A 25,269-nucleotide genomic window follows, 5' to 3' on the forward strand; every position below is an offset into this window, starting at 1 on the left:
GCTTTCCTTTATAAACAGGCCTTTGGCCTTTAACTCTCTGTGGCCTTTTAGAAGTGGGTTTGATATTTTCAACATATTTCTTTTTTCCATTTGGTTTTAATGTATCTACAGTGTGTGGGTTTCTGTTTTCATTTTGTTCTGTCTGGTTGGTTGCTTTCCATTTGCTTTGGGTTGCCCTAGACAAGACAAAGCGACTCACAAACTCAGTCAATAAAATAAATAGCCTAGGATCCTGTTCTCACAGTGGCCAACCAGATGCACTCAGAAACCCCACAAGCAGGACCCTAGCACTAGAGCAATTCTCCCCTCCTGCAGTTTCCAGGAACTGCTATTCAGAAGCACTGCTGCCTCAAACTGTGGAGGCAGAGCAGAACCATCATGCCCAGTAGCCACCAATAAGCCTCTCCTCCTCCATGAATTGGTCCCATCATCTTTGAAAGCCATCTAAGTCGGTGGCCATCCCTGTGCAGTAGACCTGCAACAATTGTCCTTTGAGCATAGTGTCAACCCATTTGGTAGTAACCTCCCCGCCCTCAAGTTTCAGCCACTGACCATTTAGGGGTATCTGTATCAGCTGCTCCCAATATATTTTTCGTTTTGAAAAAGTGTCTATACTGAGAGTTTTCTTTCTGAAGACAGAAAACAGCCTCATGCCATCATAATCATAACCGTAAACCCAACTTATTTCGAGCCATTTCAACCACCCAGGTAGCTGTAATTTAGCAACATCGTGCATGTCTCGTTGAGGTGGAAACAAATGGATCTATCACACAGCAACTGCTTTATTCTGGATCTTTGTCGCGAAAAGCAAGGTTGGGTAAGACACCCTCTGCCCCTGTGAATTTCCAAAACAGCAGGTGGGACGTGAGCAGGGGAAGGAATCCAACTGCAGCCAAGCGAAGGCCTTTATTCTTTCTTAGGGATGCAGGTCCCAGGTCTAGATCCACAGGAGCTCCGTCCTCAACAAGAGCCATCTGCAGCTAAGAGAAGAAGGGGAGAAAGAGGATTAAAGGAGCTCCCTCCCCAGAGAGATGCTGAAGATGCACTTCTTTGCCCTGGCTGTCAGGGGCTGGTCTGAATCAGATGCCAGAGACTGGCCTGACTCCGAAGATGAAGGAATGCAGGCACAGACAGAGCAGCCTCTGACAGGGGAGGAGGGAGAGGATCTCCTCCCCACCTTACACGTTCCCAGAAGCAGGGAGACTAGCAGATTCAGAGGCTGCTCAGTTGGGGGAAGAGATGGACAGTTTTGAGATAGTAGCTAGGCAACCAGGAGGGAGGGAGCCTTTGGGAGATTCTTAAATCAAGAGTGGCGGGGAAGTCCCTCCCTCCTCTAGAACGTGGAGGACTGAAAGGGTCCAGGAACAACGGAAACTCAGGGGAGGGACAGGTGGCTGGTGGTGCGCTTCTTGCTGTGGAAGGGGATAGGATTCAGAGTGAGTAACTGCCATCTGTGGGGAGGGCGGCCTGATGTTGCTCTCAGTATGTTGTTGTAAATACAACAGACTATAAACCTGACAAAGGCTCGTTACTTCTTATCGGAAGCTACCGGAGGAGAGGGGGAAACTCCCTTGCCTGCCAGCGTACCTGACACTGGCTTTTGACCCTTTATTTTAGATAAATACATGACAGATAGATAGAGATACCGGTTCTGTGTACCATTGAGAACCACCAGAAAAAAAGCACTGGTGATCATGATAGTAAGTTACGCCCTTGTAAACTCCAAGCATTTGGAAAATGAGGAAGTGGAAGGTGGAGGACCAAGGCTCCCGTGGTCAAATCCAGCAAGCATTTAGTTGCAGTGGGAGCCTGTGGGACTCCCTGCCACATATCCCTCTCCATTGACAGACTCACAATCACAAGTGCACTTCCAGGCAAAGAGGCTGAGCCTTGGGACGGTGCTGCAGCGGACAAAATCCCCGGGGTAACTGTTGGCCCGGAACACATTACGTGGCACCTCATGGATGTTGGTGTTTTCACAGATTATGTGAGCCAGTGAGACTTTGTTGAGGGCCTGGAGCTGCGATGGGGTGAAGACGCCAGGATTCTCATAATAGAATCTGAGGGGAAAGAGAAAAGGGGTCAGTGCCCTAGCACCTGGCACCATGAAAGCAAAAGGAGAGCCTGCTGGATCAGACCATAAAGGGCCCATCTAGAAGTGGGGATCAGATATCACTGGGCACTACCAAGGCTGAGTCATACTGACCAATCTCCTTGTTAATCTAGATTATAAAACCTCTCTGGTCATTCTGGTCCATAGATTTAAAACATTTATTGACATTTCCACACACCCAGTCCAATCTGGGTTTATTCAAGGGTGAAGAATTACTGATTCAATTAGGATTTTTTAAAAAACATTCTTCCTTTCAGCAGGAAAACATCATCCACTTTAGCAAGCCTCATACTTGATATTTTTAAAACATTTGATTGCATAGAACCTAATTATTTAATGGAAGTAGTTAAGAAATTTGGATCTGGCCCAAAATTTGTAAAAGCTTTGGAAGGTATTTATTATAGATTACTGTAATTACCTCATGACTAGGTACCGTAAAATAATATGTTTAGTATTTTACACACACACATCACTGACTGGACCCCATTTTCGATAGTCGTGTCATGTTTTATTATTAAGTGTGTACAATTTTGTAACAAGAAAATGAACAATATTTTCTAAAAAAGCATTTTTGTTCAGACAGGCCTACACAGACATGTGGAATGTTGCAGTATATTTTAATCTATTTTTCACTTATTGCTGATTTTATCTTTCATATGCTTTAAAGAATGGTTTTTAATTCCCCCCCTTTTTTTGTAAACCACTTTGAGGGTTTTTTGTTTTGTTTTGTGTAGATTTTATGAAAATAAATGAAAAGCAAAACAAAATAACCATCTCCTGCTGGGCTTGCCAAGAGTTTATGGGCTGTAATTTGCTTGCCTATGTGATGAAATGGCTTCTGCTTAATTTAGAAGGAAAGTGACGAGTGTACATAAGCTACTTAGGAAGACCAGTCGATTGAAAGAGAAAATCACAGAGGTTCTGGGCTTCCTCTGCCTGCTCACCTGTCACCGGTCCGAGTCCTTCGGAACTGGTCTCCGATGATGCACGCGAAGGTAGGACCAACTCTGCCATTCCGGACCAAAGGCTCTGCTACGCCCCCAACCCAGAGGTCAATGTTGTTGGGGGTCTTGTAAAGGCTCATAAACTTCTTGGCCACATCGCGGTTCTGGATGACGGCAGCAAGTTCGTTCTCATTCTGGGGTTGGGAAAGGCCGCACAATTGTCGCCAGGCATTGTAACCTACAGGACGAGCACCAATATCAAAAGCTGGGTTCATTTCAAGGCATCTGAAGTGCAAAAGAGGCACTCTAGCAGAGGCAACGAAGAGCGGAGTGGGGTTTTAGAGGGGCGTTGTTGTTGTAATGCAGCCAACCCAAGTGGGTGGGACCCCTTTCCTGGCATACAGTCCGTCAGAAAGTTTACTTTTGCTAGGAAATGGGAACGCAACAGCAACAACCCTCCCCACCTGCGGTTTCCAGCAACTGATATTCAGAGGCATCCTGCTTCTGATGGAGGAGACAGAGCATAGCTATTGTGGAAAGAGGGGAACAAAGAGTTCCATAGCGCTTCCTGCCAAGGTGGGGTGTGTGACCTAGCTAAGCCTGACAGGACAGTTTACTCTATGGTCTTAACCCCTTCGTGCATTAATTAGAGTTAAACACGTTGGTTATATCCCACAAGGCGGCCGTTGGGATGTGAAGAGAGGGCTGTTTTGCTCAGCTCCTGCTTGTGGGCTTCCCATCTGTCAACCAATCATCAGGGCAACTGCGGGGCCACAGGATGCTGGACCAGATGGGCCATTGCTCTGATCCTGCAGGCTCTTCCTAGGTTCTTTGGTTCAGAGTCTCTCTGTCTTCACTGGCCTCCCATACCCATCTCCTGAGAGTTTCTCAAGAGGGGACTGAGGCTGGCCGATGAGTCTTTCAGACATTTCTCTGCACCAGCTGGTCATTGAGCAACAGTCTCCAACATCTGTGCAGGCTCTGCTTGCCTTACCTGGGAGGCCGTGATCTCGGCCTCGCTGCATGTTGAGGGAGGGCAAATCCAGTCCACTGCCATTCCTGATCTGTTCAAAGAGTTTGTCCCTGAGAGCATCCACCACCAACTGGTCCGGCCTCACCAGTTTGGCTGGCTTACCCAAGAGGCCTCGGATAAGCGGGTCAATACCTCCTGGAAGAACAAAACATCTGCTTGCAAAATTATGGCTCACAGGCACATTTAGCTGCTGCCTGAGGGACCTCCATCTCCCCCCACCTGCTGCACCTGTAGCCTTTACTGTATTTCCAGACCACAACCTGCCTGCAGCTGTGCAAGCAGGGCACATTTTAGAGTTGGAAGGGACCACAAGGATCATCTAGCCCAGCCTTTCTCAACCTGTGGGTCCCCAGATGTTGTTGAACTACAACTCCCATCACCCCTATCTAGCAAGGCCAGAGCTCAGGGATGATGGGAGTTGTAGTCCAACAACATCTGGGGACCCACAGGTTGAGAACTGCCCAACTCCCTGCAATGCAGGAATCTTTCACCCAACATGGGGCTTGAACCCACAACCTTGGGATTAAGTGTCTCATGCTCTACCAACTGAGCTATCCTGCAGGGTTTAACCACTGATTGATGCTACAGCAAGCCCCTTTGAAGCTGGCCTGAAAGAAGGGATTTGACTCCAGTTTGCTTCCTGCAAACAGAGGAAGCAAATGCCCTCAACTGCTCAAGGGAGATCCTGACAGCGAGCCCTGCTTACTGAGGAAGAATCGGGACCTCACTTTTGCTCACTCCTGATGTCACACACAATCTCAGCTGTGGAGCAGGAGGGTATGTGTTTTGGGGAGATTCGCCATGTGCATCAAAACTAGGACCTTTGCCGGCCAAATTTGGCCTGTGGCCTGGAGGTTCCTGCACTGCTAAGTGTACAGGCTGGCACATATGGGGAGAAGTACCCTAGCCTCAATCGATGGGCTTTCTGCAATCTGAGATAGATGGAAAAATCATACAGAAACTACCATGTGATGGGGGAAGGACCAGATGATGGAGTTGCATATTCTACAGGGCTCATGGGGGGGGGGGAGAAAAAGAAGCCTCTTTCACAGAGGAAGAAAACTCTGGAGGAATTAGAGGGTGGCTTTTGACACAGAACTCCCCAAGGGCACTTTGGGCTGCAGAAAAGGGCTGCTGAGAGTGGAATTGGAGAGAAATATTTTGCCAACCCCCTTCCCCAGTACAGTCATACCTTGGATCCCGAATGCCTTGCGAGTCATTTTGGCTCCTAAACGCTGCAAATCTGGAAATGAGTGTTCTGGTTTGCAAAATTCTTTGGAACCCAAACATCCAACTCAGTTTCCGATTGGCTGCAGCAGCTTCCTGCAGCCAATCGGAAGCTGCACCTTGGTTTCCAAACATTTTGGAAGTCGAATGGACTACCAGAACGATTCTGTTCGACTTCCGAGGTACGACTGTATTAAGATCCTAATGACTAATATCAATAATATAAGCACCCACAAACTAGTTGCTGAGCTGGTGATACACTTTAAACGTTAACCTTGTATGTGTAGCACAACACAATGCGTATCGCACAACAACTTTGTTGTAGTTGCATGGTCTTCCCTTACAAAAACATACAGATGTGATGGCACATAATAAGACAAGGCTGCACTGCCGTACAGTCAAAGCACAAGTCTGTAGTCTGCAAGTCATTATTCAGAATGGCATGTACATTGAGCATGAAATACATTATTTTGTTAAGAATGACATAAACCATATGCAACATGGTTGGGCCCCAGGACCTTTTTCGGACCTCAGGGCCCCGGAGGTTTGCACCGCCTTCCCCCTCCTCTTCTTGGCCTTGCCCAAGAGGGACATACCTTGCTGAAGGATTCTCCATGAAGCAAAAAATTCCTTCTCCAGAGGGGTCTCACTTTGAAGCTGGTAGCGGCTATCCAAGCGAAACACCACAGGCCGCACTGAGGCATGCCAAAAACGGAAGGCGTTGGTGAAGGAGCTGGCGATTCGCGGGTCCACGGAGTCATTGTAGCCCGTGCTGCGACCCACAAAACGAGGGAATGCGTCACCCAGGAGGGCCGGCAGGTATTCGCTATAGGTGATTTTCTGGAATGTAGAAGCAGAGGAGAGCGTGACGAGAAACAGACACTGAGGTTCTCCCTTAAAACATATTCAAAGAAACCAAAACAGCACAGGCGTAGTGATCCCAGGAGGTCTTGTCCCAGTGAGGCAGTTGCAGGGACTGAGGGTCACCACCTTCCCACAGCTGCCTAAGTCCCCTCCAGGGTTTCTCCCAAGCAATATGAGACTGCGCCTGTGTGTCTGACTTGGCTCCTCTTGCTTCATGCCTCTTCTGGTCCTGGGAGACTGGGGGCGGGGGCAAGGAAGGGAGCTTATAGTAGCAGGAAGGAGAGACACCCATGCCTCCTCACCAGCCAGACTGTCTCCTCTCCTGCCTCTGCTTCTAATCCTGGGCTTTTTTCTGCCACAGACTCTTCTTGCTCACCAAGCCCTCCCAGTCTGCTCCGTCTTCTCCCTTGGACCGCTCATTGCCATCCTACTGACAATCCCCAGGCTCTGAGCCTTCTTCTCCTGGGGGTTCCCTTGGGGATTCCCCAGCTGGTGCCTCCAACCCTTCCTCTGCATCTAGCCAGTCCATGTCACTGGGATGTGGCTTGAAGATGGTGTACAGGCCCTTCCACTCCTCAGTTCATCTCCACAACAACCCTGTGAGGCAGATTAGGCTGGGAGGCAGTGACTGGCTCCAGGTAGAGTAGAGATTTAAACCCTGGCCTCCCAGGTCAAAATAGCCTGAAACTCTAACCACTACACTACACTGCCTTTCTGTCAAGCTTAAACTCCGCTCACTCTGCATACCAAAAAGGGTTTCAGTAGGTGATTGACCTAGTTATTCCAAGAGAATCCCACATGAACTGAGGTTGGTCTTGGTGGGTAAGAGAGATAAGAATCTCCCCCACCCGCCATACCTCTCCACAACTAGCTCACCCCATCCCAAACTCATGAACATCAGTAGTCTGGACTGAACACAGTGGGGGCTTTTCCAAACCGGCCTTGCATCTTGACAAGACCTGGCCTCATTCTTAGCGTCGCAGGGCTGTTGTCTCAACCAGTACCTGAATTACTGCTCCATTGATTTTCCGGGCTATGTTGTAGATGGTGTCTGAATCCATGTGCGGATTCAGCATCTTCAGCTGAGAGGCCATGCGGTTGTGGAACCTCATGAAGAGCGTCTGCAAGGCAGTTAGACCCGGCATCTCGTTGACACGATTGTCCCCTTGAAGACCCCAGAGAAGAAGGAAGCGTTGTTAGATCCAACCAGCCACCTTGTGCTTGTAAGAAACAACTTGGAAAGCACAGGCTCTCTGCAGGGACAGCATTTTAGCAAGACTTCTTCTATCATCTATCTATCTATCTATCTATCTATCTATCTATCTATCTATCATCTATCTATCTATCTATCTATCATCTATCTATCATCTATCATCTATCTATCATCTATCATCATCTATCTCTCTATCATCTATCTATCTATCTATCATCTATCTATCTATCTATCTATCATCTATCTATCTATCATCTATCTATCTATCTATCTATCTATCTATCTATCTATCTATCTATCTATCTATCATCTATCTATCATCTATCTATCTATCTATCATCTATCTATCTATCTATCATCTATCATCTATCTATCTATCTATCTATCTATCTATCTATCTATCTATCTATCATCTATCTATCTATCATCTATCTAACTATCTACCCATATATTATTATTATTATTATTATTATTATTATTATTATTATTATATCCCACCTATTCCCCAGACAGGGACTCAAGGTGGTTTATACAAATTGAAACAATGCAGATAAAAGACAAGAAGCCAAAAATATATAAAAGGTAAATCAATAAGAGGTAATTAAAGTCTTTTTTGTTTTTGTTTTGTTTCTTTGCCTTTTTTGTTTTTGGTAAAAAAGTAAGAAAGCAAAAACCAAACAAAAAGAGGTAATTAAACTCTAATAGAATTAAAACAATATAAAATTCATATTAAAATGCAAATAATAAAAACAGTACAGCACTATCAAAAGTCCTCCCTTAAAAAACAGCCAGTCCTCAAAGTCCTGGCAGAATAAAACAATCTTCACCTGCCAGCAGAAGGAAAAGAAGGAAGGAGCCAGTCTAGCTTCTCTAGGGAGGGAATCCCAAAGTCTGGAAGCAGCCACTGAGAGCCTAAAGGCCCTTTTTTGAGTCCCCATTAAGCATGCCTGACCCCATGGGTTATCTGCCCCTTCAAAGCAGGAACCACAGCTAAGGAATCCCTGGCAGATGGTCGTCCAACCTGTTTAGAAACCTACAAGGTAGGAGATTCCACCAGTGTCCAAGGTAGACCTGTTGAAAATCTACCACCACCTGGAAGTTCTTCCTAATGTTTAATGTCTTTCCTTGCCATTTTAATCCCTTGGTTGAGGTCCTACCCCCTGGAGCAGCAGAAAACAAGCTTGCTCCATCCACCTTCCATGTGACGACAGCCCTTCAGATATTTGAAGATGGCTTCCTAACATCTCTCAGCCTTCTCATCTCCAGGCTAAACATACCCAGCTCCCTCAACTGTTCCTTACAGGTTTCCAGAGGAGCATAGCAGAGTGGGAGAGCACCTGCTCTGCATGCAGAAGGTCCTGGGTTCAAATCCCCAATGTCATCTCCAGGTAGGGTTGCCTGAAATCCTGGAGAGCCACTGCCAGTCAGTGTAGGGCAGGGGTCAGCAACCTAAGGCCCATGGGGGTCCTTTAACTGGCCCACAAGCTGCTCCCGAACCAAGCTGCCTGCTCAGTGAGTCCACGCGCATTGTGCTAAACCAGCGCGATGCAGGGATTCACTTCTGCATTGCTGAAAATTGCGGGCACGCGCATGATCTGGCCCACAGAGGGATCTCCACTGGAGTGAACCTGCCCAGGCGAGGTAAACCTTGCCAATCCCTGGTGTAGGGCAATACAGTGGTACCTCAGGTTAAGTACTTAATTCGTTCCGGAGGTCCGTTCTTAACCTGAAACTGTTCTTAACCTGAAGCATGACTTTAGCTAATGGGGCCTCCTGCTGCCACTGCACAGTTGGAGCACGATTTCTGTTTTCATCCTGAAGCAAAGTTCTTAACCCGAGGTACTATTTCTGGGTTAGCGGAGCCTGTAACCTGAAGCGTACGTAACCTGAAGAGTATGTAACCCGAGGTACCACTGTACTGAGCTAGATTGACTTGTGGTTTGACTCAGTAGAAAATACCTTCCTTTTCAAATCAAGAACAATGAGGACCGGAATCTTACTTGGTCTTTAGCCGAAGGACCAGAGCTCTGTGACAGAACATCTGCCTTACATGAGGAATCAGCCCTTCATTTAGAATCATGAGGACTAGCATGTTGGTTTATTTTAAAGGACATGACCATAGCTCTGTGCAGGGAGAAGGTCCTAGGAAGGGTGGGAGTATCCCCTCTTTTGAAACCCTGGAGAGCCCTTGCTGCCAATCAGTGTGAAACAGGGGTCTGATTCAGTATAAAAATAAACAGACCTACCTGCAAAGAAACAGGGGATTTTTGCTGTCGTGTTGGTTTTATTGCAGAGCTCTGGGAAGCCTGGCGGGTTGCCGAAAGGGAGGTAGGCCAGCCCTTTGTCTGTGTAGTTCAGGTTGACAGCCAGCAGCCCTTGGTTGCTTGAGGTGTTCCTCAGTTGCCTCGCCCAGTCGACTTCGCTGGCGTAGACCATGCTGGCGTCAAGGAAGGCCGTCAGAGCGTTGATCTGGTTGCGCATGGCATAGCCCCCGTTGCAGGCGGGGGCCGTTCTCGTGAAGGGCATACAGCCTTTGGGGTCTTTCACCGGGTCATTAGGAGGGATCTGCAGCCCCACAAAATAATAATTTTTTAAAAATGGAATGGAGAGCCAGTCTAGTGGTTAGAGTGGCAGACTATGACCTGGGAGGCCTGGGTTCGAATCCTCCCCACAATGGCCATGGGGGTGATGTTTGGCTTTCAGCCTAGGCTACTTCACACAACCCTGTTGGGAGGATAAAATGGGGAGGAGAACTATGTACACCACCTTGAGCTCCTTGGAGGAAAGGTTGGATAATAATAATAATAATAATAATAATAATAATAATAATAATAATAATGTATGTGACCTTCAATCTGGCTCCCAGTACGTTTCCACACAAAATTCAAAGTGTTGGCGCTGACCTTTAAACCCTAAACGGCCTCGGTCCAGTATATCTGAAGGAGCGTCTCCACCCCCATCGTTCTGCCCGGAAACTGAGGTCCAGCTCTGAGGGCCTTCTGGCGGTTCCCTCACTGCGAGAGGCCAAGTTGCAGGGAACCAGGCAGAGGGCCTTCTCGGTGGTGGCACCCGCCCTGCGGAACGCCTTCCCACCAGATGTCAAAGAGATCGACAATTACCAGACTTTTAGAAGACATCTGAAGGCAGCCCTGTTTAGGGAAGCTTTTAATGTTGAATAGACTGCTGCATTTTAATATTCTGTTGAAAGCCACCCAGTGTGGCTGGGGAAACCCAGCCAGATGGGCAGGGTATAAATAATAATAATAATAATAATAATAATAATAATAATAATAATAATCTGAGATCACACAGGGTGGGGGGCAGGTCCATGCAGAGTCTTGTTAGAATAAAGTTATAAACTCAAACAAAATAGCAGCTGGTCCCTGGTGCCCCCCCCCCAGCCAGCTTAGTCTTCTGAGGCCCTGGGCAAGTGTATTTGGCTGCCCACCCCCTCTGCACAGGCCTGGTGGGGCTTCCCTTCAGGTGTCCAAGCCTTGTCTAAGCTCAACACCAGTCCCTGCAACAACCGCCATGAAGTCTCCGCTCGAGAGAGATGAAATTCCTGAGGTTGTCAAACTTTACAGGCCGGTTGCCGCATTTGGCATTGTGGTGGGCGGGGGAGGGGAGGAGCATCCTGGGGGCCAGTCACAAAATGGCTGCCATTGGGGAGGGTGTGTGGCCTAACCCATCAATCAATCAAAATACAAATAAAAATAAAAATAAATACCCTACATGGACAGTTAAAAAATATAAAAAATATTTTCTGGAACAGTTACCTATTGAGTTGTTTCTTGGTTTTTTTATAACATTTTTTATATGTACGGATAAAATTGTTGCAGAAGCCGCTTTGATACGTTGTATGAAATTGTGATCTACAAGTATATTTTTATACAAACATAAAATAAAATTTAACACACAGTCAGAAAACAACCCGCTGCCACATCTAAAAGGGCCCCAAAAAGTGGCAGAGCCACAAAATGGTAGTTGGCGTGTGCCCCCCACCCCCTCAGCCCCCAGAGAGAAGCTCTTTGCACCTCTCCTCTGTTCAGAGACCAAAAAGGGAGGGTAGGGGTCCAATTCTGGCACCCAGTGAAATCGTGCTGTGTTTCAATTATGGATTATTATTATTTATCGTTTTTAAGGACGTGCATGCCATGTAGGAGAAGCTGAGTCTGTGCAAGCAGGAGGCGAGGAGGAACAGCAAAGAGTTTCTTGCTCTTTGTGGATTTTGGAGGGGATACAGTGGTACCTCTGGTTACATACTTAATTCGTTCCGGCTGTCCGTTCTTAACCTGAAACTGTTCTTAACCTGAAGCACCACTTTAACTAATGGGGCCTCCTGCTGCTGCTGCGCCACCGGAGCACGATTTCTGTTCTCATCCTGAAGCAAAGTTCTTAACCTGAGGTACTATTTCTGGGTTAGCGGAGTTTGTAACCTGAAGCGTATGTAACCCGAGGTACCACTGTATTTAGAGAGACCTTTCGTGGGTGACACAGGGGAGGTGCTGGCAGGCCCACTGGATCCCGTTGGTGCCATGTCGGGGATCCCTGGACTCCTGTATCAGACAGGTTGCGTTTCTGGAAAAGGGTAGAACGAATCCTGGACTTTTACGCACCTTGATGGGGAAGCAAGGGGGTACCTTTGCGCAAGTGTTTTCACAGTCTGCTCCTTTGATGTAGGTGAAAGTGCCCGTGGAACTGGGCCCAAAATCCAAGTCGTGCTCAACAAACTGGCCGAATTGCACGAACATGACCGATCGGGATGGGTCGTCGGTGAGTCTTTGGTCGTTGAAGGCGACAATCTGGTTGGATACGTCCCGGACCTGCAGCAGACGTTACCAAGACATAACAGAGGAACAGATCTTGGTTGCCGATTCCAAGCGCCAAGGCTGATGGTTGTAAACTTGCGGACCCTGAGCCTGGACACCCCCAAAAGGCCTCACCCTAATCCAGATTCACTGAAGGGGCCAAAAACACCCCGGCAGTCAAAGTTCAGAAGCTAAAGCGAGGGCAGAATGCGGCAGCACAGTTGCTGGCAGGAGTGAGACCTTGTCAGCCTATAGCACCACTGCTCAGAGATCTGCACTGCCTGCTGATTTGTTACCAGGCTAAATTCATAGCTGTGATTCCTGCATTGCAGGGGGTTGGGCTAGATGACCCTTGGGGTCCCTACCTACTTTACAGTTCTATGATTCTATGACAGAAGAACACAGATTATAACATGCATTATGATAGGGGCCACTTTCCTATCTGCTTTGCCACCTTCCCCCTCTTTCCCTAAAATCCTTCCCTGCCCCCCGCTTGGGCTCCAAAAGTGGCCCAGAGGACACCCAAGTAAAATGTTCAAAAATAAAATAAAATAAAAAAGGCTTCTGATCTTCTGTCTGTCACTTACATAAAAGGAATTATTCAAAACCTTCACTCCAGAATGATATCCAACTGATCTACTATCTGTTAGGCAGTAATACTTATTAACCCAAATATCTCAAATTAATTCATTTTACTTTCCACACAAAAAGTCCAAAAGGGCTTCTCTAATTATTGTTATTAATAAATGTGTCAGCAATGGTTTTTCTGTAATCAAACATATCAACTTTATCTCCAATAACTTCAACAACTATTCCTCCATACTAAACAACAATATGTCTTTCTGCCTTTGTCCACAAAAGAGTCTCTCCGCTGTGATCGTATATTAAAATAATATTCCATCGTTATTTTCTTGTTATGGATTCATTAATTCACCCATTTTGTATCTTCTGTTCCCATTTCCTGTTGTCATGCTGTGGATTTCCATCCTGATTTGAAAAAAAATCATCCCTTCTCTTTTCCTCAAACCCTGACCCGTTCTGAGCAACCGTTCAGAAATCCGCTTTGCGAAGCAGAGCACAGTTGGGGTTGACTCCTTACCAAGGGCAGGGGGGATCCATAATATGTCTTGTTTTCCGTCCAGCCACGCGGGAGGGATATGCCATCTTCGTACTCTTGCAGCAGCCGCCGGGCATAAGGGCGGTTGTTGGCCCCTAAGGTAGGAATCCTCCTGGAATGTTCCAGAAGGGCCACAGAAATTCATTTTTAAAAAGCAGCAAAGGGGGGGGGAGAGAGAATCCTATTTTTATTTATTGCATTTAAATCCCACTTAGGGGGGAGTTCATGGTTTTTCTCCTCCGTTGTTAATGGGAACTTTGGAAGCTGCCTTATATGGAGCCAGACTATGGTTCCATCTAGCTCAATATTGTCTACACTGATTGGCAGCAGCTCTCCAGGCCTTTTCCCCAGTCCTACTGGGAGATGCTGTCAGGGTTTGACCCTGGGACCTCCTGTCCGCGGGGCAGATGTGCTGCCTATACCACTGAACTATGGTCCTGCCTGTGAGCAGCTCACCAAATGAGTTCATGGCTGGGCTGGGATTTTAACAGCTGACATGCTGGATATAGAAGCTTACCTGTTGTTACATTCTCCCGTAATAGTCCGGAAAGGGCTATTGAAATCACACTGCAATGGGCTCTGTTCTTGCTTGGCACAGCCAGACGCCTTGTAGATAGTTTGCATCTGACCTGGACTGAGAACATCTGTAGCAGGAAGGAGATGGAAGAGGTCTCAGCTAGGGACACGCAAGGGTTTAATTCGTTTCATGTTTTTAAGTGAGCTGAACAGATTTACTACTCCTCTTCCGCTGATAAACCCAGATCAGAATTTTGTGATGCTAACATCAAAAGAGCCTGCTGGATCAGGCCAATGTTCTAGTATCCTGTTCTCACAAAGGCCAACTTAGAGGCCTATGGGAAATTTGCAAGCAAGACCTGAGTGCAACAGAAATTCTCCTTCCTGTGGGTTTCAGCAACTCGTATACAGACAGAGTAATTGATACATCAAACACAGGGGTCTCGGGGTCACCCAAAAACCAATGTTGTCCGATTCCTTCAAAACCAGTGCCAAAGTTTTGTATTCGTTTTGTGGTGAAAACCCCATGTTTTGTAGTGCCTCACAAACAGAGTGCTTCATACTTCAAACCCAGGGATTTGCAGTTAACACCTAAAAAAACAACATGATCTGATTCACTCAAAAACGATGCTGAACTATGGCAAAGGTTTTGCAGAAAGCACATTGGGTTCGATCAATCAGTTTATTACAGTCATAGACCAGCAGGCAGAGAATAGAATATTAAGTGCATTAAAAAACCTGATAATTAAAACAGATAAAAACTAAAAACAAATAAAAACATTCAGTAAAACAGACAATTAAAACATTTTTTTTAAAAAAGCACATTGGGTTTGATATATGAAGTACTCCATTTGTGGGGCACACAAAATGTGGGGGTTTTGCTGCAAAACGACTACAAAACTTTGGCGCTGGTTTTGAGGGGATCAGACAATGTTGGGTTTGGGGGTGTTAACTACAAACCCAGGTTTGACATATCAATTACTCTGTTTGTGGGTTTTTTTTTGCTACAAAACGACTATAGAACTTTGGCACCAGTTTCAAGGCGATCCCAGATTTTGGGGTTCATAGTTAAAGAAGCTGGAGTTTATCCTTTTTGCTTCAGGATGAGAACAGAAATCGTGCTCTGGCGGCGCGGCAGCAGCAGCTGGAGGCCCCATTAGCTAAAGCGGTGCTTCAGGTTAAGAACAGTTTCAGGTTAAGTACGGACCTCCAGAACGAATTAAGTACTTAACCTGAGGTACCACTGTATATGTGTGTGTGTGTGTGTGTGTGTATGTATATATGGATAAAATGCTTTTTGAAAAGCATACCTTGAGATTAACAATGTATTTCATATACATTTGTTTCCACCAGGGGAGAAAATGGATTGAACAACCACCCATGTTTGGTCCTGTTTCCTCTTTCTAAAGCAGGCTCTTGTGCCTCATTGACTAAGCATCTTTCGCGTGACCTGTGGCCGGCACCCTTTCATAACCCCAGTCTGGGAAAATGGAAGTGGCAAATACTTAATTTTATTCATGTTGTCCAATTTTAAATTGTTGTTATGGCCTAATTTGTATTGAAATTGTCCTTTGTTTTTTCCGGTGTTATGTTTCGCTGACTAGCTGTACGAGTCAATCTGGTCTGTGACCGTTTAATAAAATTTGATTTGAAGTGGCTTGTGCAGATCCCTTTCAAGTAGTTTCTAAGACGTGCCTGGGGTGGGAGTGGGGGCTACCCAACACTAGGGAAATGGTAAACACGCCAGCTTCAGTTTCTCTCAATTTCTGATTTTCCAAGCCGCAAGTTCAGTTCCCTACATGTCCACATCAGTTGGTGACTTATTTTTTTTTTTAAGTAAGCCGCATGAAAACCCACCGGCATTCTAGTTCTCGTTATTCATGACACACAGCTTTCTGTAAGCAATTTTGTTCCACAAAACGCAAGTGCTTCTTTGACAAACTGGTGCAATAAAGAATGGCAATCACAGAATCATAGGGTTGTAAAGTTGGAAGGGACCCCGAGGGTCAACCCCCTGCAACAGGACTTGGGGGGGGGGTTGACTAATTAATACAAGATTGGCGCAAGGTTTGGAGCCTAAAGACTCTTTTTCAGCTGACAGCAATATTACAGCTAAAAAAGAAATCAGAGGACTCCCCTCACACTATCAAACGTGTTGATGAGCATAAACTGCAGACTGGAAATGGTCTCCCTCCGGGAGGGGGTGTTGGGGACTCCCCTTCGCTGGAGGTTTTAAGCAGACGTTGGGTGGCCATCTGTCATGGATGCTTTAGCTGAGATTCCTGCATCGCAGGGGGTTGGACTAGATGACCCTCAGGTTCCCCTCCAACTCTACAATTCCATGATTCTCTACAAATGGCTGTCTGGGATAGGAACTTGTGTTATTTGGTTGCTGTCTAAACTCCATCTTCTAGACTGCCTCTCAGCCTAATGAACCTCACATGGTTGTTGGGAGGATGAAATGGAGAGGGAGGAAGTCCATGTACATTACCTTGAGCTGCTTTGGAGGAAAAGGTGGGAAATAAATGTGATAATTAATATAAACAAACAAAGTGTGCATAATTTTGCACACTTTGGCCTAGCGTATGCAATTGCGCACACACAACTTAGCTGGAGATTAGCTGCAGAACTGAAATCTGGATCTCGTGCATTGACGGGCAGTGTGTGAAATAGGCTGGTTCATCTTGAAACAAGAAGTGCACCTGGTTCCTCCTCCATCACCTACCTGTGATGTTGAAATCCCTGGGGATTGCCGGCTGCAGCTTCTGTTTCAAGAGGGCCCAGGTGACGTGCATGGTGTCGGCTGCTTTCACCGCCTCCTTGGTTCTTCCCATGGGCTGCTTGAAGGAGACCAGGAAATCTGTGGGGTTGACCTTCTCTCTCTGCAGCTTCTCATTTAAGCTGGAGGGTCGGAAAACAGTTGAGTGAAGCTTTGTCACGCAACAGCACTTGAAAGCACATTTCATTATATTGCCCTGAGCACCTCCTAATTCTTGGTCTCCTGTAATAAGTGAGGGTTAGACTCTAATAGAGGATTCTATTGCTGAACTAGCCAGAAAAGTTTATTTGTAAGACTTTAGCTCCTGCCATCATGGCTATTTCAAGCACAATACCATAATGACTTTCTGCTTATCTCATAATAAGCCTCCAACCATGTCTAAAATTAAGTGGCACAGAAATTCTGTTAAATGATAGTTTAATGTGATTTTATTGATTATTGATTGCATCATTTTGATCTTGCAGGGCTTCTGTGCCTTTTTGACAGGGGCATGGCAAGCAGATATACAGGAGGGGTAGCCTTCTCCTGTGTGTGAAGGATTTCTGCTCGAATTTCCACCTGAAACACAATGCAGCAACTCTCCAGCAAACTGGGGGAAATCGGGAGAGAAAGCAGAAGAGAACCAGTAAGGTTGTCAATTTACCTGCTCCTACACCTTTAACAGCAGCCTGAGTTGTCCACTTCTCCTTTTAACAATTATGTGGTCTGTCAACACTAGTGGTTGAATCTTTATGCAGTATGGAGTAAAGGACAAGCACTTTGCCACCACTGCTGTTAAATGCACAGGAGCAGGGGCCAGGAAAAGAGCTGGCAACCTTAGGCACCCAGTTTGCTCATGGACAGCGGCGTTATGACCATGCCATCGTGGCCACACCCAGATCCTTCTCATGTAAATCAGCACCATCCTGTGAAACGCAGAATCATAGAATTGTAGAGTTGGAAGGGACCAATAAGGGTCATCCAAACCAACCCCCTGCTATGCTGGAGTCACAGCTAAACCCACTGTGGCTGTGTGGAGAAGGGAGGAGACGCATCCCTCACCGTTGCTGGGTGCGTTTGTAGGCATCTTCGACCAGCTGTTTTGCTTCTTCCACACTCCTCAGAAGGTCTGAGGTGTCCAGAATCTTCCCAATGGCTGCAACAAGAGAGAGAGAGAGCGTCCCTTAGTCTGGGTTTGTCCAAGAGGAGAATCTTGCATCAAATGCCTCCATTTAAAACCAAGGGGTGTCGTTTGCACCTCCCACTTAAAACAAAAAGCTGCAGCATAATTGCTAACAGGAGTGAATGATTGTCAGCATGTGATACCTGGGCTCAGAGAGCTTGTCTGAGGCCTGGGTCTGGGAGTCCTGTTCTTGGCATGACTGTGTAAGTCTGGCAGGCCCTGGGGGGGGGGGCGCAGAACAACACAGCCCTCCGAGGCCCAGGGCAAGTGTACCCAGCTGCCCCCGGTTCTGCACGGTCCTGCTGTACTGGTTGCCAATTTGATACCAGGCAAAGTTCAAGGTGGTCCTATTAGTATACAGTGGTACCTTGGTTCTCAAACTTAATCCGTTCTGGGAGTCCGTTCAACTCCCGAAACCGTTCAGAAACCAAGGCATGGCTTCTGATTGGCTGCAGGAGCTTCCTGAAGTCAATTGGAAGCCGCGTCGGACATTCAGCTTCCGAAAAACGTTCACAAACTGGAACGCTTACGTCCGGGTTTGCGATGTTCAGGAGCCAATTTGTTTGACAACTAAGCTGTTTGAAAACCAAGGTACCACTGTACATGTATAAAGCTTTTGGGACCAGCTTACCTGCAAAATTGCCATACCCCACATATGCCCACTCAAGCTCTTTGATCTCCGGAACTGGCACAGTTACAGGTGACACATAATACCTGTACTGCATTTGTAAGAATTCAATCATTTAGTGTGGAACTCCCTGCCTATTGAAATCAGGCAGGCACCGTCACTGTACAAGTGCCACATAATTCCCATTCTGCCTTTGTAAGAATGTATTTCACATACTAATGGCAACACCTTGGACTTGACTTGGGAGCAGATCAGCGATCAGCGTAGCTCTCTGAGCAGAGCTGTTCTATGCTGACAAGGTTGCCAGCTGAGCAGGAAAAAATGTCTTGGTCTGCTCTAAGGAGTTTAACAGCAGCCTGATAATCAGCAGGCGAGGTTTCTCCCTGCGCAAAGAGAAGTAACATCGCCTGCTAACCCATTCAAAGCACAGGAGCTGGGTCCAGTTTAAAAGGTGGCCATTTTAGACATGGCTTTCTCCCAGAGAATCTTGGGAACTGTGGTTCAGCAAGACAGTTCTCTGTTATACAGGTCCCCAGAACTCCATTACAGAATGACAGTTCTCCGGATTCTTGGATGCTGTAGAGCAGAGTTTCCCAAACTTGGGTCTCTGGCTGTTTTTGGACTACAACTCCCATAATCCCTCACTAGCGAGACTGGTGGTCAGGGATGATGGGAACTGTAGTCCAAAAGCAGCTGCAGACCCAAGTTTGGGAAACACTGCAGTGTAGAGGCAGCATACAAAGCAAATTTCCAGTTAAGGGCAGCAGCTAAGCCACAGAAGGTTTGGAGAGGATCCGAAGGACTCATCGCTCTGGCAGACTGTAACCTGCTGCTAGGCGGGTCCCGTAAGCAAATACAGGATGCACAGCTTAGAACGATTTCAGAAGGTTGCAATTGTTTCCATGGTGGGCGGGGAGGGAAACAGAACTCAAACTGCAGAGGAACAGCTGGTGCAAAGTGATCCAGTGACAAACCGCATTGCAGAAATGCATTGCAAAACTCAGAGAAGTGGGAATTTCAAAGGATGTTTTTGTGTTTCATTTCATGGGGCGTTTCAACTATGTAGGCTTCCCTCTAATAGCAAAATGTTCTCCAGCGACAAAAAAGAGTGGAGTCCCCTGAGAAAACATGACACAATTTCTGGATTTGGGGGGGGGGGAGCAGGGGAGCAGGACTGATGCAGCAGGTATTTGCACACATTGTTCAGAAACAGGTCGAATTACAGGCCTTCTGGCAGCTACAGGTTGCAACACACAGGAAATCTGAAGGTATCCTTGAAGCAACTGAAATTCTTCTGTTGACAGATTTATCCCTGGCCATTCTGCAGAATGTTTCAGGCTGTTTGGGAGCAGTGCTGGGTTTATTGCACAAATTATGAAAACTTCCAACTGAGGACCCAGATTACAAGAGGCCTGAAACACATTTTTTTGTTTCGTTTGCTAAATTTCAAGTTTATGTAATTGCTATTTTTAAAAGGAAAACATACTCCAAATCAGACTTTACCATTCTGATATGACAATATATATATATATATATATATATATATATATATATATATATATATATATGCTTTCGTAGATTTTCACGGGTACAGGAATGCAGGTTTAGGTGTCCTCGGGTGTCTTCCCGTGTAAAAGTTGGGGTGTCTAGGCGACGTTTCGACGAGGTCTCACTCGTCATCTTCAGGCTGGTGCTTTCGGCTTCTTGTTACTGGAACAGAGCAGGATCTCAGTGTTTGAGTTCCTATAAATACTGTTGAGGGGGTGTGGTGTATAGCCTCCAATGTTCTGGGCAGAGAGGAAGTTCCCAGGCTAGTGTGCCTTTTCTTCTTTTGTTCCTTAATTACTTGAGGGATATCCTGAGTGATTTCTTGAGTGATATCCTGAGTACCACTTAGGTGGGTCATTAGGTGTGGATTAGTTGCTAAAGTCTTTGTGTCTTGACCTCTTGAACTTTGTGAAGAGTTTTTCTGAGAAGATGGCTGTACTGCACTTAGTTGTGCTCTGGCTTGGCTTCGTGTATAGGGGCGAGCTGTGGTTTTGTGGCTTGTGTCAGCCAGATCTGTGTAGGGATTGCAGGGGGGTGCAGCATCCGGAGGTGCCTCCATGGTTTGGCTACTGGATGGTGTCTGCAATTTATCTGTGGAGAGGGTCTGGGTTTGGGTCTGGTGTGGTTGATTGGTGATGGCGTTCTGTGTGCCTCTGGATCTGGTGTCAGTTTTTGTGGGGAGGGCTAATTTCCAGATGTCTGGCAAGCGGGATGTGTCGTCACGCTTGTTCATGTTGTGAGGGTGTTTCTCTATCTCGATGGCTTCCATGATTATTCTCTTGTGGTGATGTTCCATGTTAAAGAGCAATTTGGAATCTGCAAAATTAATTTCGTGTCCTGTTTCTTTCATGTGTTGGAAAAGAGAGGAAGTTTTTTCTTCTTTTTTGACGGCATTCTTGTGTTCTGCGATACGTGCATTTATTCGTCTGTTTGTTTGTCCAATGTACGTGGCTGGGCAGACTTTGCAGGGTATTTCATAGACCCCTTGGTTTTCCAACTGGATTTTATCCTTGGGGTTTCTGAGGATATTGGCTATTTTTTGGTTGGTGCAAAAGGCTGTTTTGATATTGTGTTTATGGAGGATTTTGCTAATTTTATCTGTAGTGCCCTTGATATAAGGAAGGAGGGCCATGCCATTGTTTTCTTCTGTGTCTTGGTTTTTGGGGGGTGTTTCTTTTTGGATTAGCTTCGTAACCCTGTTTTGCTGGTATCCATTGGCAATTAACACATTTGAGAGATTCTGTAACTCAGTTGTCAAGTGGTCTTTGTCAGCCAGGCGTTTGGTTCTGGAGATGAGAGTCTTGGCTACGGAGTTTATTTGTGCAGGGTGGTGGTGTGATTGTGCATGTAAGTAGCGGTTGGTGTGTGTTTTTTTCCGGTAGATAGTGTGTCCTAGGGAGCCATCCGGTTTTTTGTAGATTAGGACGTCAAGGAAGGGAAGTTGGTTGTTGGCTTCTATTTCCATAGTGAATTGTATTTTGGGGTGTAGGCTGTTGAGATGTGTGAGGAAGCTATCCAGTTTTTCCTTCCCGTGTGGCCAAATTACAAAGGTGTCGTCAACATATCTGAGCCAAAGTTTGGGTTTGTGTTCTGACTTGTCTAAAGCATTGGTTTCAAAGTGTTCCATGTACAGGTTTGCGATGACCGGTGAGAGGGGTGATCCCATAGGTGCTCCTTCTATCTGTTTGTATCTTTGTCCATTGTGGATGAAGTACGTGTTGGTTAGGCAGTGGTTGGTCAGGTCCAAGATGTATTCGGGGGGATTGTATTTGTTTTGAATGGCTGTCAAGGCTTCATTAATGGGCACTTGTGTGAAGAGAGATACAACATATCCAGAGATACAACTGGATAGCTTCCTCACACATCTCAACAGCCTACACCCCAAAATACAATTCACTATGGAAATAGAAGCCAACAACCAACTTCCCTTCCTTGACGTCCTAATCTACAAAAAACCGGATGGCTCCCTAGGACACACTATCTACCGGAAAAAAACACACACCAACCGCTACTTACATGCACAATCACACCACCACCCTGCACAAATAAACTCCGTAGCCAAGACTCTCATCTCCAGAACCAAATGCCTGGCTGACAAAGACCACTTGACAACTGAGTTACAGAATCTCTCAAATGTGTTAATTGCCAATGGATACCAGCAAAACAGGGTTACGAAGCTAATCCAAAAAGAAACACCCCCCAAAAACCAAGACACAGAAGAAAACAATGGCATGGCCCTCCTTCCTTATATCAAGGGCACTACAGATAAAATTAGCAAAATCCTCCATAAACACAATATCAAAACAGCCTTTTGCACCAACCAAAAAATAGCCAATATCCTCAGAAACCCCAAGGATAAAATCCAGTTGGAAAACCAAGGGGTCTATGAAATACCCTGCAAAGTCTGCCCAGCCACGTACATTGGACAAACAAACAGACGAATAAATGCACGTATCGCAGAACACAAGAATGCCGTCAAAAAAGAAGAAAAAACTTCCTCTCTTTTCCAACACATGAAAGAAACAGGACACGAAATTAATTTTGCAGATTCCAAATTGCTCTTTAACATGGAACATCACCACAAGAGAATAATCATGGAAGCCATCGAGATAGAGAAACACCCTCACAACATGAACAAGCGTGACGACACATCCCGCTTGCCAGACATCTGGAAATTAGCCCTCCCCACAAAAACTGACACCAGATCCAGAGGCACACAGAACGCCATCACCAATCAACCACACCAGACCCAAACCCAGACCCTCTCCACAGATAAATTACAGACACCATCCAGTAGCCAAACCATGGAGGCACCTCCGGATGCTGCACCCCCCTGCAATCCCTACACAGATCTGGCTGACACAAGCCACAAAACCACAGCTCGCCCCTATACACGAAGCCAAGCCAGAGCACAACTAAGTGCAGTACAGCCATCTTCTCAGAAAAACTCTTCACAAAGTTCAAGAGGTCAAGACACAAAGACTTTAGCAACTAATCCACACCTAATGACCCACCTAAGTGGTACTCAGGATATCACTCAAGAAATCACTCAGGATATCCCTCAAGTAATTAAGGAACAAAAGAAGAAAAGGCACACTAGCCTGGGAACTTCCTCTCTGCCCAGAACATTGGAGGCTATACACCACACCCCCTCAACAGTATTTATAGGAACTCAAACACTGAGATCCTGCTCTGTTCCAGTAACAAGAAGCCGAAAGCACCAGCCTGAAGATGACGAGTGAGACCTCGTCGAAACGTCGCCTAGACACCCCAACTTTTACACGGGAAGACACCCAAGGACACCTAAACCTGCATATATATATATACACACACACACACACACACACACACACACACACCTACTGGCTGCAGAAATATTTGTTGTTGGGTTTATAAATCTGTACAGAAATGAGTTGTCTTATATGCTAAGCAACAAACAGATAACAACACAACAAATTTTTTTGGTCAATCAAATACAGATTACAGCAAAAACAACAACAACAGAAAAAGAAGAAAAGATGTAAACAAAGAATATCAGAAACAAATTAAAACATTTGTGATAAAATCCTTGTAATGTGTAGAGCATGTATACATGGGTGACTCTTATCTCAGAGCACAAAAGTGGACTCAAGGACTTTCTTGAGTTGGGACGTTTTTATGGCAAACTTTGCTGCACTGAGCATGACTGGTTTGACCGAGCAACACAGCAGATACTTGATTTTGTTGATGTCACTGAGGGTGACAAGAAGAAGGGGTCAGCAACCTTTTTCAGCCGTGGGCCGGTCCACCATCCCTCAGACCATGTGGTGGGCCGGACTATATTTTGAAGAAAAATATGAACGAATTCCTATGCCCCACAAATAACCCAGAGATGCATTTAAAATAAAAGGACCATTCTACTCATGTAAAAACAAGTTGATTCCCGGACCATCTGAGGGCCAGATTTAGAAGGTGAATGGGCATCATCCAGCCCCTGGGCCTTAGGTTGCCTACCCCTGCACGAAGGTCAAGGAATTTCTTTAAGTATTTAGCCCTTAGATTTTCATACAGCTTACAAAATAGCATATAGTGTTTGGTTTCCTCCACTGACTGGCACCCAAAGATGCGGAATCGCTGTTCTCTAGGGATATTTTTGTATCGTCCATCCAGAAAGTTAATTTTGATTGTCTGGAACCTTAAACGCCGTGCAAAGCAAAGGGGAAGTACCAGTAATCTCAGGCAAATATTTATCTATTTCGAGCTCAGTTTTTACAATGGGATAGATGGTAGAAAATCTAGATGCCTTTTTACAGCTTCCATATCCCTTCTAGCAAATAATTCCTGCAGATGCTCTTTATTGAATCTTTGACTACACTGCTACATACTAAACAAGAAATCTCCAGGTACAATTTTAATTTAAAAGCCTCTCAAATGCAAATGGACTTATTGCAAGATGAGTATTCCAGTGAGATTGCTGCTTGTATATGCAAATATCAATGTTCTATTTTTCATTGTGCTTTCTGTCCCAATAATGCACTTTAAAAGATACTGCTATGGGGGCCTCTTAACCTTGAAATAGTTTAGGGCATCAGAATGTCTTGATCTGGTCCTGTTAAGGGGGCGGGGGGGGGAGGATAGGTGGGTTAACAAAACCCAGAACACTCTCCAAATATAATTATTTTTAAAAGCAATAGCAAAAAGAGAAGCAAGGGCCTTACCACGGAGAGGAAGATCTGTTGCCTGAAGAGGTTTCGTGGCCACCAGGCATCCCAGGAGAACAAGGAGCAGCTGTGCACCTTGGAGAGCGAGAGAAAGAAAGAGGACAATTTTATTTGGGGGGGGGGGAAATTAAAATGTTTCAAGAGCAGTTTCCTTCAGTGCATGACTGTTTTTTCATTAGCAGACCTGTGAAAGCCCCACCTGCTCCAACATTTGTCTCCCCCCCCCACCCAAAAGAGCAAAAGCAGGCAGAGATTTGTATAACATTTAGAAAGCATTATCATTGAAATAGGAGATTAGTTTTCTGACTCGCCTAGAATTTAGGACCAGAAAGCATTTGGAGGGGTAAGGACCACTCACCTGACATCTTTGATGCTTCTGCTCATCGGTGGCTTGGACACCAACACTTTTATACCTGGACACACCCCCTCAGATGGCAGGAGGAACTGTCCGCAGGAGCTGGATTGGTGGAGGAAAGGCCACACCCCCTTCTCCGCCCCACCCTCTTGAGATGCACTGACTGCTGTATGAAGCCCCACCATGCATTGTTCCAGGAATGCAGATTTCAAGCTCTGCCCAGCTGTGGGGGAGGCCAGTCTGTGGCCAGAGGGTTGCTCCC

At 45.9% G+C, this 25,269-nt stretch overlaps 1 protein-coding gene across 1 annotated transcript; it reads right to left on the bottom strand.

The window, feature by feature from the left end:
* Positions 1-762: 762 nt before the first annotated feature.
* Positions 763-25,269, bottom strand: LOC309357346 (eosinophil peroxidase-like). The gene is made up of 14 exons (XM_081889473.1): positions 25,011-25,269; positions 24,650-24,727; positions 17,656-17,749; positions 16,561-16,736; positions 13,837-13,963; positions 13,302-13,431; positions 12,011-12,217; positions 9,641-9,959; positions 7,186-7,346; positions 5,914-6,157; positions 4,052-4,225; positions 3,058-3,295; positions 1,855-2,060; positions 763-980 (listed from the first exon to the last, which is right to left on the bottom strand). The coding sequence occupies exons 1-14, from the start codon at positions 25,015-25,017 to the stop codon at positions 961-963; spliced, it is 2,181 nt and encodes a 726-aa protein (XP_081745599.1). The 5' UTR covers positions 25,018-25,269; the 3' UTR covers positions 763-960.

The sequence above is a fragment of the Podarcis melisellensis genome (genome assembly GCF_964234715.1).
Source record: "Podarcis melisellensis genome assembly, chromosome: 15".
In the NCBI taxonomy this organism is placed as follows: Eukaryota; Metazoa; Chordata; class Lepidosauria; order Squamata; family Lacertidae; genus Podarcis; species Podarcis melisellensis.

Coding starts and splice junctions, on each gene's coding strand:
- LOC309357346 (XM_081889473.1), bottom strand. Junction 9,960..12,010: donor CCCCTTGCTTCCCCATCAAG/GTGCGTAAAAGT, acceptor GTGGGGCTGCAG/ATCCCTCCTAATGACCCGGT. Junction 7,347..9,640: donor AATCCCCTGTTTCTTTGCAG/GTAGGTCTGTTT, acceptor GGGGTCTTCAAG/GGGACAATCGTGTCAACGAG.